The sequence below is a fragment of the Theobroma umbraticum genome, unplaced genomic scaffold (assembly GCF_002168275.2).
Source record: "Theobroma umbraticum cultivar Fairchild unplaced genomic scaffold, ASM216827v3 scaffold_130.0, whole genome shotgun sequence".
In the NCBI taxonomy this organism is placed as follows: domain Eukaryota; kingdom Viridiplantae; phylum Streptophyta; class Magnoliopsida; order Malvales; family Malvaceae; genus Theobroma; species Theobroma umbraticum.
Window position 1 is genome coordinate 6,228,719 of NW_018397264.1, and position 21,449 is coordinate 6,250,167.

The following is a 21,449-nucleotide window of genomic DNA, read 5'->3' on the forward strand; positions in this document are numbered from 1 at the left end:
ATTGTTGACTATGATCATTAGTAGAATTTTGTTGTCGTTATTGTTTGGATCTGATTCTTTTGAAATAATTTTTTTAAAATATTTTTTTATGACTTATTTATCTAAAATTATAAAAACTTATTAAAAACTCATTAGCATAAACTAAAATATTAGAATTAAATAAAATATGTTCTTACATAACAAATTATCAAGTTCAACAACTAATAATATGATAATTTTCTTTTCATTAATTAAAACTAAATATAGCAATCTACAAATCATATAAAGTTAAATATAAAAATCAAATAATCAGTATCTACAAAATAAATCAAAAAAAGAAAGACTAATAATTTTAAAATTATAATTATGAATCTAAACTATCAAATTAATCAAAAAATGCTTACACATGAAATATTTAAAAACTTAATTTAGATTAAAATTACTTACAATTAAAATTTAATTGAGTTGCTTTGAGAGAGTGAAAGACAATGCCAAAGATCAAGAAGAAGAAAGTCACTTTAGATCTCAAGAGTAAAATTATAATTTTGAAGGCGGAAACTAATTTAGGTTTTGACTTTTTTAATAAAATTTAAAATTCTAAAAGTAAAATTTAAATATTAATATTGAAATTATTTTTTAATAAATATACTTTTTGATAATACTTAAATTTTTTTAAAGAGAATATTTAAATATTATTAATATATAAATTTTTTAATAAAATCTACCTTTTGACCTCATTTCTTACAAAATTACAAAAAAATAGTAAGTCATAATATTATTAAATATACATAATTTTTAAAAAATATAATAAATAAATACTTTTTTTTGTTGAGCAGTGTCATGTGACACCACTCACATGGGTTTGCCCATGCATGTATCGCACGACACACGAATGATATGAAATAATACATTTTTTTAACTTTTATCTTATCTAATTATTAAAAAAATATTATTTATTTATTTTTAATCGAAACATGATAAATTATTTTTTATAAATTTTAATATTTAAAATTTACATTTTAAACAAAAAATATTAAAAAACTCATATTTCCCTTTAACTTTAATATATTAAATATTTTTTAATTTTTAATTAATAAATTAATATGAAAATACATATTTTAAGAGTTTAAATAAAAAATAAAACTTGGTTCTCAAAATTTTAGTGTAAAGCAAAGTAAATAATTAAAACTAATAAACGCATCAACTCAAATACTCAAATTTAACAAAAAAAATTAATAAACACATCAATGAAATAAGAATAAAAAGAAGAAACTCATTACTTTCAACTACATCACCATTTTCAGGAGTTTCCAATCCTTCATCATCTTTAATTAATTTTCTTTTCGTATATATATATATATATATGACATGCGATATGTATTATACGATTTGTTACAATATTGATGAAAAAATGTACAAATTTATATATTATATTGCTATCATTAAATATTGTATGTGTATCACATGATACACATATGATACAAAACAATGACTCTTAATCATTTACCCTCTTTAATTAATTTCTTCATATATATATATATATATATGACACGCAATATGTATTATACGATTTGTTACAATATTAATAAAAAGTTATATAAATTTATATATTATATTGTTATCATTAAATATCATATGTGTATTGCACGACACACGTACGATATGAAACAATATATTATTTAGGCTTTATCCTATCCAATTAATAAAATTACGAAAACTTTATTTAAGTTTGTTGGTCTTTTTTCTCTTTCAACTAGTGTTCCTTTATCTTTACTAGTTTTAATCAAGTATCACACGTGTACTGCATCACATACGTACGATATGAAGCAATATTAATTTTAAGTTTATCTTATCCAATTATTGAAATTATATATTGAAAACATGGATAAAATTTTAAAAAAAACCCTCAAAATGACATTTTTGGTTTTTATTATTTAAAAATAATGTTTTTCACTAATTATTGTTAACATCACTAATCAACAATTAAATGAATAGATGATTTAAGACAATTAAAAATAAATAATAGAGAGAAATCACACATACCATCTCTAACAATATACTCTGCCCATCAAATTTTGAAGTGACTATTCCATCTTTTAAATAAGCTTCATTAATGTCATAAATAGAAGAAAATCATAGTAAGCGAATAATTAAGTAAAAAATTGAATTCTTTAAACAGTGAGTGTTATAAATGGGTAAAGAATTGAAAATTTGCACGTGCATCATTTTTCCTTTTTAACAAAATCTTTTCTAGTCCAAAAAAGTAACTTTAATTCAAATTCAAAAATTATATCCAATAGTTATATAGTGAAAATGATAATTTTTTACTCTTCCACCTTCCAACTCTTCGTTACTTCTCTTGCATTATAAGGAGAGAACAGATACTCCAAATAATCAACTAAAATTAATTAATAATTTAAATTTTTAAGTTTCCTTAAACCAAAACATAATAAAATAAATAAATTCACAACCTTGAACTTAGAAAATAGATACTCTATCCCAATTAGAATCAAACTTGGTTCTATCAAGGAATCGTAATGCAATCTAAAGAATCAAAACCAACAAACCCATCAACTCCAAATACTTAAAATTAAAAAAAAAATTAAGCAAGGAAGAAAAAAAAAACAGGAAGACTATTGCTTACGACTTCATCTCCACTCACAGGAGTTTTCTGTTCTAGTCTCTCTTTAACCAATTTCCTTTTTAGATTGGGTCAACTAGCTCATGTAAGTTTTAGTGATCTAAAACAATCTGATCATGTCTTTGTTGAAATCTAAATAAGTTTTTCTCGAATAATTTAAATAAAATCTCATTAATTTGCTTCCAACCCGATCAAATTTATAAACCAAGACAATAAATTTGAAACAAATAAATCATTTACAAAAATGGACCACATATATGGTATTTTTACATATCTATACCATTAGATAAAAATATAACACTATGGCGTAACCAGATAAAAAAAATAATTCATTAAATCTAAAAACAACTAACAAAAAAAGCTATTATCCTCAGGGCTGTAGCCGGCATGGGGCCATGATCCAAAATTTTTAAATTTTTTTTCATATTATATAAAATTTTTAAATTTTTTTATAAATTTTCTTAATGTTTCTTTAAAATAAATTTTTATTTAATAATTAATATAAATAATAAATAATAAAATAATTTAATATGCTTGACTCAATTTTCACATACAACTCTCAATTCTCACCTTTTGTGGTGGGAAAATTAAGGAACTGAACCCGATAAAAGCTTTTCAGAAAATTCCCCAAGTTTTTCTTTTTTTTTCTTGGGGAGTGGGTTAGAGGTTTTTGACGCAATAGAAGTTCAGCTTTTTTTTTTTTTCTGCTCTCTTCAATTCCTTTCTCGCCACCAAGAAACGAAAAAAAAAAAGTTATTTTGGCATGCAGCATTTAACAAATCCATAATTATTCAAAAAAATTTAAATAATTTTTATATTATTTAATTATAATTTTATATTTTTTAAAATTAAATAAATTTTTATCTCTAATCAAAATATTATTAATTAAAACATTACTTGTCATTTTATGACACTTAATATTGATATAACCTGCTTAAATGTTGTGACTTAGCATGCAAATCCATCACAATAACATAATTTTTCACTTCACCCATTAATATTATATAAATATAAAATAAAAAATGACATTTAAATTAATTATTAATTATAAACACTCATTTACTTTATGATAAAAATATTAAAACATTAATTAAATATAATAAAATAATAAAATTTATGTGAATTTCTCTTGATTCTTCCTCTCGTTGTTTGTCTTCTCATGTTAAAAATATTTGTATTATATAAATTCTTTTTTGTTTTTAGCTTCTTTAGGGTAAGCATGGATATTTTGGAGAGATCTTCGATCTGATGGGGTCCACTGTTGTCTTTTAGCTGACGAAGATTTTGAGTAAGGTGTATCATATGTTTTGTCTGAATCTAATAGTTTTTCTGCAATTTCACTTCATTTTATTTTTTAAGTTATGAGAGAAAAATAATCTAAAATATGCACGAGGTATTAAATTAAACTCAAGAGATTGAAACAATTTTTTCTTTTTTAAGTTTTATTAATTAAAAAGGTTTAAAATTTAAGTCTCTTCTTGTATCAAACCAGATTTGTATATAATCTATTCATTGAACCATTCTCAGAAAACATTTTCAAAGAAATCTATATAGATTGATATTTTACATTTCACAATACAAACATTTTATGTTTTATGTAAAAATAACAAACTATTTGATGTAAAATGAATTTATAAATTTATAAAATTACAAAAATAATTTTAAACAAATAAAGAATGAATGATAGATCACGTTTTTTAATAAAAATCTTAGTTTTATTTATATATTGTGATAAAATGAGATGAATTTATAAACAGGTAAAATAAAGAAAGATAAATATGGGAGGAAATCATTCATTTCACATTTGTCAAGTACAAATTGTCTATTTTAATAAATCTTTTGCAATAATAATAAAAATTTTTACATGAACAAAATCATAAATAATTATTAAAAAATCTTTTTACTTGAATTTTTTTAAAAAAATTACAATGACAATATTTCAATGATAATGATATTGACGATCACAACGACAACAACCCCCATTTAGTGAAGTTATTCATTAGTCCATTTTGAAATGAGTCTTAACTTATTAGATCATACAAATCAACACCAATCTCAAATTGTAAATCTACATGTTAAAAGAATTCTTTTCACCAGGGACGGTTTAATATTTTTAAAGGTTTAAAGTGCTTAAATATTTAAATGAGATCTTTTTTATTAAAATTAAAAAAATATCATTAGTTTGAGATCATTAAAAACATATTACATTTATTGAGAATTATTAGTATTATGAAAATTGAGAAATGATAAAAAATAAAAATTTATTAGACATATAATTGAGAAAGTAAGAGAATATATAATTTTATTAATTATTTTAACTTTTACATAAATAAAAAAGTGACATAAATAATTAAAAATTAATAAAAGATAGGAAGTGGGACAAAAAAGTTTCATAATTACTTAATCTAAAAAATATTTTATTATATATTTTTAATATAAATAATTATATTATATAAAATTGTGAACCCTAAAGCAAAGACTTTGACGGCTTTATCCCTGCGTTTCACTGAATATTACACTTTGGTATTGCATCGACAGCTCCTCCAGCATGCAGTGCTTTCTGAAACCTTCTGAGCGCGGCCTTCATCTTCTCCCGTTTCTTCTCCTAGAGGAGGGAGGATTGTCATTATTACCATTAAGTGCAAGGATATAAATTAATTAACAGAAAAAGGCGCAGCAGGTACTACCTTATCTTTATACAGCACTATTGCTGCTCCCACCGCAACAATTGCACCAGAGCTTTCTCCGTCGTCTTCCGCATCGTACATACGCAGAGATGAACCCTGAGAAAACTTGAATCAAGGGTCAAATATATAAAATTTTTGGATTATTATGATATAAATTTTGCAAATACATTGATTACGAGTTTGATTATATTGTCACAAACATGTAGATTTTAACCTATACGAATATTATAAAATTTTAATAAAGTAATTATAGCAAGCTTGACAATTGTATCAACAGAAGAAGTTTCTCAGTTTGGTTACGAGTTAGTTCCGACGAACCTGATTTGGGAATTTTACGCCATTTAATGCATTTCTTCTATTGGCTTCACGCAAAGTGAAGTTATCCAAAAATTGACGATGAGGGTGATTTCTATATTTCTTGGCCTTGTAACATTGAAGGCAAAGGCAATACTTGGTGGAGCTGTGGAAGCATTCCATGCAACAAAAGTAGACATCTTTGATAAATTCATCACAACCATTGCAAAATGGCCTTCCACTTTGAACTATATAGTAGAGAGTCATGACGTCCATGAACCCCAATTTGTTGGCACCGTTTCCTCTGCAAAGCTCCTTGAACAAATTAGAACTCCTGTAAGCACTATATGGTTTTTGCTTCATGAATTCCAGGAATTCTTCAAGCGCTATAAATTAGGCCTATCACCATTGAAGTCAATTTCATTGAAAAACTTTTGAGCCTCCTTCTGAATATTTTTGGGGGCAAGCTCGTAGTAGGCTTTAGCAATCTGGCGCAATTCGTCCATCTCTCTATCGCAGCTTGGATGAATTTTTTTTTTTTTCTGAATAATTTCAATTGAAGCAAAAGACAAATGGTTAATTATGATATTATGGAGGCAGCAACATTATATAACCATCATGATACTATGTAAACTTGCAAGTCAATGGAGTTGCTCACATCCCATATTGGACCGGCAAGAATTAATCAAAGAAAATTCCATTTCACTTTCTAGAAAAAACATATGCATGGACAATTTCCAAAATATACTTTCTAAAAGGAACATATATATGGACATTTTTCAGGATATAAGTTTTTATTTTTTTTTTCTTTTACCAACTTGTGTGTATGTTTATTAAGTAAGAGGGGAAAATGAATGGTAGTCAGACAATGATAGATGTTTGCATATATAAATTAGGGGCGGTGGTTCATGGAAATTGCTTGGACAATTTCCAAGCAATAAATACCCGTTCGACTCAACCAACTTGTAGGCTCTTCTGTCAAGGGACCAGTGCAATTTCTTGGAGCGTGGGGTGTAATTTGAGTCCCTTGTGGGCGCACAACTGGTATCCTAAGTCATGCTGATTTAACTATACAAGAAAAATAGTACAAATAAAACAAAATTGACAATTCTATCAATAAAGATGCTTCTTCCATTTTATCAAAACCAATTTAAATATCTCCATCTTGAAACATCAATGGGCAACCTCGAAGTAGGTTTCAACAATATGGCGCAATCCGTCCCTCTCTGTCCAAGCTTAAAGAATTATTTTTTTCCTAAACAATTTGAATTTGAGCAAAGAAATTAAGAAGCTGAAAGGAACAATTATCTAATTATTATACCATGTAGGCAGCAACATTATATAACGATCACCATACTAGGTAGAAACAACATTATGAAATAAATTGCAACTCGATAGATTTCTTCCAATCTTGTATCTTAACTGACAATAATGTCCACTTTCTAGGAAAAACATACGCAGGGACTTATTCCACAATATAGACATGTTCATATATATATATATATTGATTTCCTTTTACCAAATGTGGTGTATATATATCAATTTAAATGATACTAAGTTACAAAAAAAAAGGATAAATACTAATTTAATTTTAAAGGTTTATATCTATATTGATGTTATATTTGCGTTAAATAAATCTTCAATTCAAAAGGTTGACTAGTGGATGGAAAATTTTATTTATTTATAAAATAATGAAAAAAATTTAATGACAAATTCAAAAATATATCCCTTTTTCACTAACATATCAATCTAAATAAGTAAGTACAATTTTTTTTTTAAAACAAATTTGTTAGCCTCGCAACTGTAATGCTTTCAAGTCTCTTCTTTAGGTAGTAAAAAACTCCCATAGCATAGTGAATTCAATTTGGGTAAAGGATGTCAACAAGTAGGGTATTTTCTAATTTTGAAGTATCTAAACCCTATAACTATTCGAATATTTTTTAAATTTACTATCCAACCCTAACTCTAATATGTGCCTATTGCTCGATAATTACTTAAACTCGTTTAAAAATTCAGTTATATAAAAAAAATTATTAAAATGCTCTGAATGAGTACTCAATTATCTGAATCCGAATCTTTACCTATATCAATTTTAATAATATTTCTTATCCATATTCCATATAGTTCACTAATAATTAAATCTATAAAAGCATATTAATAATAATAAAATTTAAATAATAAAAAATATCTCAAATATCAACTTAATAACTAAAAACAAATATTCAACAACAACTTAAACAACATTACAAGTTTACAACAAGGTAAAAACATTACAGGTTTAATTAACAAGATTCCAAAACTATTCTAATCTCACAAGTATATATATATAAGTTATACAGAGAAGATATATATATATATTATAATTAATAATTTTATAAGTTATAATTTTTGTACAAAACAAAAAATAAATATGTTTATATTTAAAATAAATATAATAAAAGTATATATATATAATAGTAAATATATTCTTATAAAATTAACACAATATATAAAGTATATATATATATTAAAAGACGTTATAAATTAATTAATAATCATAATTTTATGAATTAATTTAATTAATAATATGAGTTTGTCCTTAATTATATAAAATTAAAAAATAGCTAGGTGCCTATATTATAAGTTTATATAAATAAAGTATATATTTATAATTAATAATTTTATAAGTTATAATTTTGATAACGTTAAACAAAATAGAAAATAAATATGTTTATATTTAAATTGTAATAATAATTATATTTTTATAAATTAACATAACAATGTATAAAGTATATATGTTAAAAGATATTACAAGTTAATTAGTAATCAATATAATTAATTAATTTAATTAATAACATAAATTTATCTATAATTACATAAAATTAAAAAAAATATAATCAAATTCATGTATTAAGTACTCAAAGGTGATATCCGAACTCATCAAAAGCCATCTTGCTCTTGACTTGACTTAGAAAAAATCAAACTATAATTACACAACACTAGAAATCAAGGTTCCGTGCTATTTCCTGCACATCAACAACAACACCATCATCATAAAAGAACCATTATTGCATAACCACCTACCTTTGTGCAATTCAAAAATAAAAAACGGAACAACTATCGTAAAATCATAGCCATCCAAGACAACTTTTATTTTTCATTGTCCACTCATGGCTCTTTAAATAACACCGTGACACGTAGCAAACAGTACCTTGTGAAGCATTCACATTGTCCCCACCAATTTCTTTTTGCCCTTAATTCCACACCATTCAAGACATTCATTGTCATTACATACCAAATGACAACATTACACAAGACTGATGGGAAGATATCTATCATCTTTCCTAAACTTGAAGATCACACAAAATATAATTCTTCATTAACCACTTCTTGCAAGCCATCTCATTTCCATGCTATATAACATCAAATTTGCAGCTCCATCTAATACCACTAGATAAACAGAAGTTACAAAAAATCACCTGCAAACAAACCCTACTTACAAAACACATTATCTAGACACAACTTTCTACAAAATAATTTAATTATATATTGTTATATTCGTAAGTACCAGTATCATATATTCGTTATAATATTAATTAAAAATGATATAAATCAATATATTATATTTCAATTAAATATCGCACGACATGCGTATAATATTAATTAATTAATTTATTTTTAATTCAAACATGATAAATTATTTTTTATAAGTTTTAATTTTTCAAATTTAGACTTTAATTTTAAAATATTAAATATTTTTTAATTTTTAATTAATAAATTAACATGAAAAATAACTATCTTATTTGAAAATTTATATTATTAAGAAACATTTTAAGAATTTCATGTATGGAAAATAATCAAAACCAACAAATGCATCAACTCAAAATGCTCAAAATTAACAAAAAATAAATAAACAAATCAATGAAGCAAAAATAAAATGAAGAATTGTAAAATATTCTCACCTTTTACTTTTAGTCATAATTTCACTTGAATCCATTAATTTTCGAAATGGATAATGAAATCCAAAAGTATAAATACCGTTAATAGAAAATGGAAAAAAAAACTACAACACCTTTTCTTCTTTCTACTCTATTTTTTTTCTTAAATAATATGACCGGTTGACTATGCTCCCGTTCATCGGCTGACCATCCCACGACAAGCAGCACTAGAAAGGGACTTAAAAATACATATTATTATTTTTAAAAAAATTAAATTTTTTTTTATTTCTCTAACTCTTTCTTATTCAATCTTTTCCTCTTCATCCCTCAACAACAATAGATTCAAGATCCTAATTTTTTTTTTGCAAACTAAAATCCTAAATTCTTAATTTTGATTCTTCAAAGTAATATTTATATTACTTTTTTTCTTAATTTAATTCTTAATATTTATTTCACTCTCCTATTTGAAATTACTTTGAAAAAATGATAATAGATAATGAAGTAAAATCTTTGATTTGTTGAGCAATGGTTAACTTGCTAGTTGAATGTAATGCATAAAGCAATTGAAAAACTTGGAAAGCAAAACATCATTCCTAAAGAAATATAATTGCCTGTTGGGAATATAAATGCGGCAGGTTCCAACTTGCATAGCAACGTGCAGCACTCAAAAAATCTAGAACTTAGCCTTTCTTCAACACCCAGCAAGTCCACATATTCCAAGTTCACTGGAGATTAAACAGGACGAAACAAAAATCTATCGAGCAAAACTCCTTTTACATCTATAAACAAATGAACCGGAAAACAACCCCAAACAAAAATTGTAAACAAAAATTCATTTTTCCTTTTTGCTGTGTGACTCCCACAAGATTAATTGTCACCTTGAAACTTTAGAATGATGTCTTCATCGTTTGAGTTTCAAAGGTGTTCGAAAAGCTTCTTTTGTTAATCAACTAAAAGTGATAAATAAACAATCACAACATATAGAAAATGGTGAGAAGAAGATTGAAATAAATTTTATCTTTAAGAATCAAAATTAAGTATGTAGAGTTTTGAAATTATAAGGGGAGAAGAATAATATGAGAAGAAGAAGAGATTGGTTACTTTTTTTAAAATTAATAATATTTATTTTTAAATCCCTTAAAATTTTAAATTTAGTTTTTAGTATGGTAATGCCATTTGATGCCCTGACAGTATATGAGAGCTATACATTGTCAGTGCATCAAATATAAATCTTATTCAATATCACATCTTAATTTGTTAGATTTACCTTAATGTGATAAAAAATAATTTAATAACAATTTTATTAAATATTTATTTTTTTAAGGCCGCTTGTTCTTCCACCAAGAGGAGGAGGAAAAGTCATGATTCATCCACCCTTGTTGATCAAGTTCCTGCTGATATGTTGTGGTCTATCTTCAACAGGCTTGATATCATTGATATTATTCGAGCGAAAGTTGTTTGTTTCTCTTGGAACTCACTCGGAGAAGAGCTTGTTCCAAGGACGCCCTGGCTCGTGCTTCCTTCACAAGAAGTAGGAGGATATGATGTTGATAACAATGCCTATAGTGGCTTCTTGAAACTTGGGGAAAGTCAGGTTTGTAGCCTGAAAAAGATACCGAAGAAGTTCAGGGAAAGTTGCTGCATTGGATCATTAAACGGGTGGCTCATTTTCTTGGAGGAAAAAGCTGTCCCGTTTCTATTCCACCCTTTCAGGCAAGTGAAAATCCGACTTCCTTCATTATATGCTCTGCTAGCTTTACAAAGAATGGAAAGAAAGGCGGATCGTGTCTGTGAAGTCGCATGTTTTGACGATTCTGAGGGTTATTTTCGGCTAATAAATTGTCAATATAAAAAGCAATACCTACGAGAATATTTCATATTGACAGGAGAACCCGATTGTAACAAAATGAAAAGTATGATGTGATCCTGCTGTGCAATGATGAAAAGATTGCATATCATAATGATGAAGACAGATGCTGGACTGAAGCACCTGACGCTAGGCATCCGCCCTACCAAGATATCATATGCCATGAAAATCATCTCTTAGCACTGGGAGAGGGGAATAATATTGAAATATTGAATTTTCAAGGCGGTTTTATGGGAAAAATTAGATATGCTGTGGCTCCTTTTCCTGAGAAGTCACTCGCCAAAAGAAATTCCTTGAGAGATCTTTGTACTAGCAGGTAATACTTGGTCGAATCATGAGGGGATATCCTGCTACTGGTGAGGTTTATTGGCGAGTTTGTGGATTCGGATGGGAAACTGGTTTGTGAAAAAGATTTTTTATATGCGATCGGCATACAGCCTAAGGTTTGTCCTTATAACACATTTTTATTTCACGTTTATAAGTTGGATTTCAATGAGCTAAAATGGGTGGAGATGAACTCTTTGGACAATCGTGCTTTGTTTTTTGTGGAAACCAGTCTGTTTCAGTTTCAGCTCAATCTTTTCCCAACTGTGAAGAGAGCTTAACTTACACTGATAATAATTGGGATAGAATGACAGAAGATTACTTATGTGGAGGTCATGATATGGGCATATACAACCTGAATGATGGAAGTGTCAAGCCAATATATGAATTCTCTTTAGATAATATTCTGCCACCACCCTGTTTAATCATCCCAAACCCCAAGCCATACTAGAGAAGCCTTACAGTCTGCAGCAACTGCCTTTCTTCTCGACACTAACTTTCGTAGATTATCATGTATGGTTTATGTTAAGAAAGGCTTTTGATGATGTATGTGAAAGATTAGCTCTTGTAGTGAATAATAGTTTCATTAATAATGAATGTAGACTCCTCAGCTTCTATTTTGGCTATGTAGTTTACGAAAGAAACTTCATATATAAGGCAGCCCAATTAGTTTGTTTTCTTTAATTGGTTTTGCAAAACCTTCAAATAGTGTTCTTGGGTTGCTGTTGTTTTTGCAGTATTGCTATTAAACCTATTGATATTCATGCAAAATTAAAGCATTGCAAATTGTAAGTTATGTTCTTGTACAAATGACAACAGTTGGTGAAAAGCATCTATGTTATTTTTGAGGCTAAGATCAGAATAGATAAATAGTACTGTAACAAAATTGCATGTCAAATTGGGTGGTTTCAGAGAAATAATTAAAATTTCTTTTTTTTTTTAAAGATATTTTAAAGTTTCTACTTAAATCCTATATTCTTACCACAAAGACTAAGCTTAGGGAGTTTGAGTCAAATTGTGGATGTTTTAGAGGAGTTCTGGTTATAATATCAGCAATTATCCATTTATAAATGTAAAGTCTACCTAGGCAGCAGCATGGGTTGCAGCATTATAATATGTCGGCCTTGGCCTACTTTCATATGTAGTTTTACAATTGTGTTGAAATGACTAATAAAATTGATGTGCAGCCAGTGCTTTGGAAGTAACTCTCATGGCTGGCAAATTGCATTTGATCAGGGTGAGTCTGGAAACAATGGAAAGAATGATTCCGGATGGCTGGCAAATTGCAAAAAAGTCTCTTTGGTTTATTATTGTCACTGTCTTTGGTTTTTATCAAACTTGGATGAATATATTTTACCATGGTTATTGCAAATTGATTTTTAATTAATCTCATAATCACAAATTTGGACTAAATGTCCAATTTGAGATCAAAATTTTTTATTTTTATCAAACATTTTAATTATAACAATTAAGGTCAAACGTTTTTTATTTTTTATAATAAAAAATTAGAATGAAAGGTGTCTGACGCATGTAAAACACGCGTTTTTTATTTTTTATTATTTTTATAATAAATGTTGATATTTTTTAATATAATATAACGTGTAATAACTTTTTCATCATGACGTATAAAAATTAAAATTTTCAATATTATGTATAATAATTAAATCTTTAACATAACGTATAATAATTATATTTTTCAATAATAATTAAAATTTTAATATTATGTATAATAATTATATTTTCAACATGATATGTGATAATTATTTCTGAATTAATTATCATATCATCAATTCAAATAATTTTTTATCACGTGTGATATATGCTCTATCCGTCTATCTATTTACCTCTTAATTATAAAAAAATAAAAAAAATCATTTTTTAATTATTATAATTAAAATATTTTACCTTAATTTAAAATTTTTTTAATATTTAACTCAATTTTTGCATTTAACCCAAAACTTGGGGTCCAAGTAGCTCTTATTCTTCCTGAGGTGACGTGTTCTTTCCAAGTGGTTAAACCAATTTCAGCATTAAACCCAAAACTTGGGGTCCAAATAGCTTTGATTCTTCCTGAGGTGACGTGTTCTGTCGTGCTTTATATACCGATGATAAGTGCGATGAAATTCCAAAACATTTCTTTTCACACTTCAAGAACAATATGACTTCCATCGCTCAACTTTACGGCCCGCCGGCGATACACGCTGTTGAACCAACGTTAAACCCCTCCTCCACCACAAACACCACCGTCAGCAGCGACCCTATCGTGCAATCTCTGACTACTCAAGCCGCAGACTTCAAACTCACCGGAGAACCACGCAGGGGAAGAACGGAAAATTTTTCTCCAACTTTTCTTTCATCCGGCAATGCCTGTTTGGACTTTTTCTTTCACGTGGTTCCTGATACGCCGTCTGACCAGTTAACCAAACGGCTGGAATTGGCTTGGGCACACGATGCTTTAACCACTCTAAAATTGATTTGTAATCTCAGGGGTGTAAGAGGGACGGGGAAATCTGATAAAGAAGGGTTTTACACGGCGGCAATTTGGCTTTATAGTAATCATCCCAAAACCCTTGCGTCTAATCTTAAGTCTATTGCTGAATTTGGGTATTTTAAGGATTTCCCAGAGATTCTTTACCGGATCCTGGAAGGACCTGAATTGAGAAAGATCCAGAAAAAGGAATTCAAGGATAGAAAAAGAGGACGGAAAAGATTTTCGAGGAAAAGTAAGCCTTCGAGAAGATTCAAGCTAGAAAGTGATGGAAAAGAAGAGATTTCAGATAAAGAAATCGATGGGATTTTAGGAACTGTGGAGGAAATGGGTAGTGGAATTGACAAAGAGAAAGCTAGGATTATGAGGAAAGAGAGGGAGAAAGCAAAAGCGCAAAGGGCTTTAGATAAGTATAACTTTGATTCTAACTATCGGTTTTTGTTTGATTGTGTTGCTGAATTGTTCGCTGAGTACTTGAAATCTGACATTAAGAATTTGAATGACGGGAACTTGTTAAAGTTAAGTTTGGCTGCGAAATGGTGTCCTTCGATTGATTCGTCTTATGATAAGGCTACTTTGATATGTGAGGGGATTGGCCGGAGAGTTTTCCCGCGTGAGAGTGAGAAAGAGTACAAGGAATTAGAGGAAGGGCATTATGCGTATAGGGTAAGGGATAGACTGAGGAAACAAGTGCTTGTTCCATTGCATAAGGCACTTGAGTTGCCGGAGGTTTACATGAGTGCAAATGCATGGAACTTGCTTCCTTACAATAGGGTTGCATCTGTGGCAATGAAGAATTACAAGGAGTTGTTTGCAAAGCATGATAATGAGAGGTTTCAAGAGTATCTTGAGAAGGTGAAGACTGGGAAGGCGAAGATTGCTGCAGGAGCGTTGCTTCCCCATGAAATCATTGGGTCACTGAATGATAAAGATGGTGGGGAGGTGGCCGAGCTACAGTGGTCTAGGATGGTAGGAGATCTTGGAAAGAAGGGGAAGTTGACAAATTGTATTGCAGTTTGTGATGTTTCCGGGAGTATGGAAGGGATACCAATGGAGGTTTCTGTGGCTCTTGGTCTGCTGGTTTCTGAGCTCAGTGAGGAGCCTTGGAAGGGAAAAGTGATTACTTTTAGTGCAAATCCAGAGCTTCACTTGATTCAGGGAGATACTCTCAAAGACAAGACTCAGTTTGTGAGGGATATGGACTGGGGTGCTAACACAGATTTTCAGAAAGTCTTTGATCAGATATTATCAGTTGCAGTGGAAGGAAAGCTCAGTGAAGATCAACTAGTAAAGAGGATATTTGTTTTCAGTGATATGGAATTTGATGCAGCCACTGGGAATGGTAGCAAATATTGGGAGCAAATGGATAGTGGTATTAACAGTGATGAAGATGCAGAGAATGATAAGAACAATTGGGAGGAGTATCAGAAGAAAATGCAGGCGCGTTTGGAGGAGTGGAAGAATAATCGACAGGCCTTACTGCAGAAGGAGTGGGAGACGGATTATGAAGTTATACAGAGGAAGTATCGTGAGTCTGGGTACAGCAGGGTGCCGGAGATTGTTTTTTGGAACTTGCGAAACTCATCTTCAACTCCAGTGGTTGCTATGCAGAATGGAGTAGCACTGGTGAGTGGGTTTTCCAAGAATCTACTGACTCTGTTCTTGGAGGAAGGTGGGATTGTGAACCCTGAGCAGGTCATGGGATTAGCCATAGCTGGTGAAGAATACAAGAAACTTGTTGTTTATGATTGACATGTAAAACTTTCTTGTAAGTTTTGCTCTGGGTTATGAAAATACTGGTGACATCTAGTATAGATGCGAAGGTTTTGTCGTTTTGAATAATTACTTGTTCTTTGTTTGAGGTTATGCCTTGTGTCTTACACTAAGTTTGGCAATAATACTGGAATCAACTTGGAACTCACCAGGGGATATCATATGCAGGTGCACCTAATGAATAATTTGATTTATTCTCCCATCGGAGAGAGCCTACTTACTGATCTGTAAACCCCAACATGCATTCTACTTAAATCATGTATATGTTAGCAAAGTGAACACTACCCATGGAACAAGGAGGAAGATTCCCTCCATATTGTCTCGAAATTGACCATGACCAAGAAGGGATCTTTTCTTTCTTAATGAGAAAGGTTTGTTAATCAGGTTATTACAAATATTACTGTAACTTATTGGCAGACAGCCTTGCCAAACTGGGGGTGGAAAGGGCCACAGACCTGTTGCAAGTTCTACCTTAATTGTCATGTTATGCTTTTGTCTGCTTTGCTCGACTTTCTCACGGGGTTTGATGACTCCTTTATTCTTCAAGATTCGTGATTTGTGTGTACAGGGTTTAATGTGGTACTAGTTTCAGCCTTGCCGATGGTGGTATTTGGTGCCTAGGGACCACCTTGATATGAGTGGAGAACAAGCGGTTTGGGTCTTTGTAAATCTGGGAGTTTTGAATTTTGTTGTTCTTTGCTTAGTGCAGCAAGAGAAGGAAACAGGCACCCTGGTTATGTTTCCTTGTCTTACTGACTTCTTCTTTGGTTTTATATTGATGTGTTGGCTAAAGGGCTATTTGTAAATGCTAAGATGAATGGTTTAAAAGGTAAGGTTTCTTTTTCTGATATTTTCCGTCTACCAGTTTGTCATCAGCGAGTCAAAACAGTGCTCTTACCAGTCTTTGACCTTCATTTGTTTGTATATGAACTTTTTTTTTTATGAATGAACTCTAACTTTCAAAAAAAAAAGAAAAACTTATTGGAGATCTGAGATTTGTTTAAACCAGACATTGGATCAATAGAACAAATATGCTCATCGGAGATAATGCTATTCTGAACTCAACACTGGCTTCATGACCCAGTCATGATTGTCTACCAATCTCGGCTAACAAGCAGTGAAATGCTCAAATATAGTGTGGAACTGGGTTTCTAGTCTCCTTTTCCATGGGACAAAAAAGTCGAAAACAAAGAAACGGAAAATGTTTGGCTGCATTGCTGGATGCATTGACAACAAATAGCTAATTAGCTTGTGGGAAAGCTGAAGCAAGTCTTGCCTTCTATGCCTACGAGTCTGATTAGACACCACTAAGCCTTTTTAATAGTTCACCAAACCAATCTTTTTCTAATTTCATACCTAGTCCTTTAGGAAAGTCTTCTTGTCAAGAGAAAGACCCATTGCACATAGAAAAGATATGCAGTCCAACCAGATCTCATTTTCAAACCATTTCTTTCCTCTTCCCTTCCAAGGGGCATCAGCATTTTAGAAAAATCAGGCTAATTGTCATGTAGTAAGTCAAAACATAGATACAAAAGATAGTGATGAGAAAGAGGGCTATTCAGTTTTTCTCATTGCTTCTGATCAATCTCTGCTGCCAAAGTCATGGCATCGTTCATCCAGATTGTTAAACTCAAAGTTTTGTTATTTGTCATTGCCCTACTTTCCTCTTCAAGTGTAGCTGTTTTTGCTTCTTTGGCCAATAGTGAAAATGGACAAGAACTAGAGGCTCTTCTCAAATGGAAAGACAGCCTTGACAAATCATCTTCTGATCTACTTTCTTCATGGGACTTTTCTCCGAGCAATGATACTTCTCCTTGTGACAGGTGGTTCGGAATCACTTGTGATAAATTTGGTAGCATCATCCATATAAACCTTACGAACAGCCAATTAAAAGGTACGCTCCAGAATTTTAATTTCATATCCTTCCCTAACCTTCTTAGCCTGGACCTTAGTAACAACTCACTTTATGGAACCATTCCTACCCATATCAGTAATCTCTCAGAACTATCCTACCTTGATTTCTCAGCAAACAATCTTAATGGTTTTATCCCAGAGTCCGTAGGAAACTTAGCCAACTTGAACATACTTTACCTTAATAACAATCAACTTTCCGGATCAATTCCCCCCACGATTGGGAACTTGACGAAGCTCACTGGATTGCACCTGTCACTTAATCACTTGACTGGTCACATCCCTAAAGAGGTAGGAAGGATGACATCCCTTACTGATCTAAAACTGCCCATGAACAACCTCAGTGGTCAACTTCCTGCAGAAATTAGCAACCTTACAGCAATGAAGATATTGTTAATGGGAACTAACAGGTTGTCTGGCTACCTACCAGATCGTATATGCTCTGGTGGCTTACTCGAAAGACTATCCGTGCACACAAACCATTTTGTAGGTCCTATCCCGAAAGACTTGAAAAACTGCAGCAGCCTTGTTAGAGTTCGTTTTGAAGAGAATCAACTCATAGGAAACATATCAGAGGTTTTTGGCGTATACCCAAACTTGAACTATATTGATTTGAGTTACAATAAATTCGTTGGCAAGCTTTTGCGAAACTGGGGCCTGAGTCATAACCTGACTAGCTTCAAGATTTCCAACAATAAGATAGTTGGCCCAATACCTGCTGAGCTTGCCAAAGCGACCAACCTACAGATTCTTGACCTATCCGCAAATCAACTAGCAGGTAGGATCCCAAAGGAGCTAGGTGGCTTGGCATTGTTGTTCAGTCTCGAACTGAATGATAATAAACTTTTAGGCAGTGTTCCTACAGAGCTTGGGTTTCTGTCTGATTTAGCAAAACTTAACCTTGCAGCAAACAGATTAAGTGGTTCAATTCCTGGACAATTAGGACAATTTTCAAAACTACTGTACTTGAATTTGAGCAATAACTGGTTCACTGGAAAGATACCCTTCCAAATTGGTCGTCTAGGCTCTCTCCAGAATCTTGATCTTAGCCTCAATTTGCTGACAGGAGAAATACCATCAGAACTTGGATTGCTAAAGAGCCTGGAAAACTTCAATCTTTCCCACAATCAGCTCTCCGGCTATATTCCCACCACCTTTGACGAGATGTTAAGCTTGACAACTGTTGATGTATCCTACAATATGTTGGCAGGTCCTCTCCCTAGCAATATAGCCTTCAGAAGAGCACCAGCAGAAGCACTTGAACATAACAAAGGCTTGTGTGGCAACACAACCGCTATGGAGACCTGCCGCACCATGGTAAAAAAATCCAAGGGGAAACTCAGCAAAAAAGTTTTGATGTCAATTGTAGCCCCCCTTTTGGCTACTTTAATCCTTTTGTTCATCATTGCTGCAACACTCTTTACTCGGTCACGCAGTGCAAAGAATATGATTGAAACAAGAGAACAGGAAAAGGAAAATTGTTTCACCATATGGGGTTTTGATGGGAAATTGATGCACGAATGCATCATTCAAGCAACAGAGGACTTCAACTCCAAATACTGCATTGGAAAAGGTGGGTCTGGAAGTGTTTACAGAGCCAAGCTTCCAACAGGACAAGTTGTTGCTGTGAAGAAGCTTCATGAATTGGATGATGATGAAGTGGCCAATCTCAAATCTTTCAGCAACGAGGTCAATGCATTGACAGAAGTAAAGCACCGAAACATTGTCAAGCTTTATGGTTTCTGTTCTCATGCTAAATACTCATTTTTGGTTTATGAGTATCTTGAAGGGGGAAGCTTGGCAAAGATACTTAAACGTGAGGTAAAAGCAAGGGAGTTAGACTGGAATAAGAGGATACAAGTTGTAAAAGCTGTGGCAAACGCTTTAACTTATATGCATCATGAATGTTTTCCTCCTGTAATTCATAGAGACATATCGAGCAACAACATTTTGTTGGATTCAGAGTATGAAGCTCGCGTTTCAGACTTTGGTACTGCTAGGATTTTAAATCCTGATTCATCCAAGTTGACTTCATTTGCAGGCACTGTTGGATACTTTGCTCCAGGTACATTTTCTACCATCCTAGTTTTTAAATTATTGTTAAAATACTAAAGATAATAAAGCATGATTGAGCCTTGGTTTATCAGTCAATTCACGCTCTCAGGATAAGACCTCTTCAATTCTTTCACAAATTAGCAATTCCTTTGAATGTTCTAAAACGAAAAGAAATCTTTACATTGCAGAGCTAGCTTATGGAATGGAAGCAAATGAAAAATGTGATGTTTATAGCTATGGGGTGTTGACATTGGAAATCATAATGGGAAAGCATCCAGAAGATCTGTTATTGTCTCTCTCACTGCCAACATCAATCACCACCCACCGAATTTCACTCAAGGACTTATTGGATCATCGGCTTCCACCTCCAATAGACCAGGTAGCAGAGGAAGTAGTCTTCACTGCAAAGTTAGCATTTTCCTGCCTGCATACCAGTCCACAGTTTCGGCCAACCATGCAACAAGTTTCTCACCAGCTTTCAGCCCAAAAGCCACCTTTGTTGGATCCACTGGACATGATTAAACTAGAAAAACTACTTTAAAGTTCTGTACTGTGCTTTGATCGCAAGTTCTTTGATTTGTTTAATGTTGTCTGATATATGATGCAGCAGTCAATTAAAACCTCCAGCGGCTTCTTTTTTTGTGCTTCACATGTTTTCAAGCTTCGGTAAATATGTGAAGAAAACTTCCTAGGATTGGAAACAATAATAAAAACCAAAGCAGAAGCAAACTCATTGACAGATGATAAATTAAGAATGACCCAGATTCCTGGCTCCACCATTGACTTGAATCTCCATCACATAGGTCTTCTTGGCTTCTTCTGATTAGTCCACTATGTGGGCAACATTTCCACCACTAACTTGAATGGCTATCAGCCGACTTTCTTCTAGTCAATGCATTATTTGATTGGTAATGATAACCCTACTGTTCTTCTAGAGGAGAAAATCTTTTGATCTCTCTAATATTATATGGACTATGCACTGTAAAGACTATTCAAATTTTCAGATGAAGAATGCAGTACATTTATAATGGAATATTGCTGATATTATAGCCAGAACTCCTCTAAAACATTCACAATTTGACTTAAATTCTCAATTTTTTTTCCCATCTAAGCTTAGTCTTTGTGGTAAGCATATAAGATTTAAGTAGAAATTCTAAATATTTCTCTAAAGCAATCCAATTTGAAGTGCAATTTTGTTACACTATTTTTGTCTAACTCCCACATCATTATTTGAAGATTTTGCAAAACCAATTAAAGAAAACAAACTAATTGGACTGCCTTATGAAGCTTCTTTCCTTAATTACCTTAGGCTTAGTTAAAAGTAGGAGAAAACAAAATAAGCAAAATAGAAGCTCAGGAGTCTACATTCGTTCTTAATGAAGCTGTTATTCACTACAAGAGCTTTATCTTTCACATACATCATCAAAAGCCTTTCGTAACACAAAACATCCATCATAATCTAAGAAAGTTGTTGTCGAGAAGAAAGGCAGTTGCAGCAAACTGTAAGGCTTCC

The 21,449-nt window shown here is 31.3% G+C and overlaps 3 protein-coding genes and 1 pseudogene across 5 annotated transcripts; 3 read left to right on the forward strand and 1 right to left on the reverse strand.

Moving 5' to 3' along the window:
• Positions 1 to 4,912: 4,912 nt before the first annotated feature.
• Positions 4,913 to 6,163, reverse strand: LOC110422165 (Calcium-binding EF-hand family protein). Its single transcript, XM_021435958.2, is given in 4 exon segments — positions 4,913 to 5,225; positions 5,308 to 5,403; positions 5,626 to 5,991; positions 5,994 to 6,163. Coding segments are annotated over 4 exon segments (678 nt in total). The 5' UTR covers positions 6,108 to 6,163; the 3' UTR covers positions 4,913 to 5,123.
• A 4,524-nt stretch (positions 6,164 to 10,687) lies between these two features.
• LOC110421517 (putative F-box protein At4g22660) lies at positions 10,688 to 12,160 on the forward strand (annotated as a pseudogene).
• A 1,631-nt stretch (positions 12,161 to 13,791) lies between these two features.
• LOC110422282 (uncharacterized) lies at positions 13,792 to 16,058 on the forward strand. Its single transcript, XM_021436137.2, has one exon. The coding sequence runs from the start codon at positions 13,868 to 13,870 to the stop codon at positions 15,947 to 15,949; it is 2,082 nt and encodes a 693-aa protein (XP_021291812.1). The 5' UTR covers positions 13,792 to 13,867; the 3' UTR covers positions 15,950 to 16,058.
• Positions 16,059 to 17,322: 1,264 nt separating this feature from the next.
• LOC110422038 (MDIS1-interacting receptor like kinase 2-like) lies at positions 17,323 to 20,551 on the forward strand. Of its 3 annotated transcripts, none has more exons than XM_089784454.1 (3): positions 17,323 to 17,864; positions 18,948 to 19,946; positions 20,125 to 20,551. In XM_089784454.1, exons 1-3 carry the CDS (start codon positions 17,573 to 17,575, stop codon positions 20,475 to 20,477), a joined length of 1,644 nt encoding a protein of 547 aa, XP_089640580.1. In that variant the 5' UTR covers positions 17,323 to 17,572; the 3' UTR covers positions 20,478 to 20,551. The 3 variants fall into 3 exon arrangements, with proteins under 3 accessions (XP_089640580.1, XP_089640581.1, XP_021291476.1); XM_089784455.1 differs by having other exon boundaries at positions 19,092 to 19,946; XM_021435801.1 differs by having other exon boundaries at positions 17,323 to 19,946.
• The last annotated feature ends 898 nt before the right edge of the window (positions 20,552 to 21,449 follow it).

What these genes read in the sequence shown, in the direction of transcription:
- LOC110422282 (XM_021436137.2), top strand. Translation starts at nt 13,868, where the DNA reads ATGACTTCCATCGCTCAACTTTACGGCCCGCCGGCGATACACGCTGTT.
- LOC110422038 (XM_021435801.1), top strand. Translation starts at nt 17,573, where the DNA reads ATGGCATCGTTCATCCAGATTGTTAAACTCAAAGTTTTGTTATTTGTC. An exon ending in TGTTGGATACTTTGCTCCAG is followed by an intron (nt 19,947 to 20,124) that starts GTACATTTTCTA and finishes TTTACATTGCAG; the next exon opens with AGCTAGCTTATGGAATGGAA.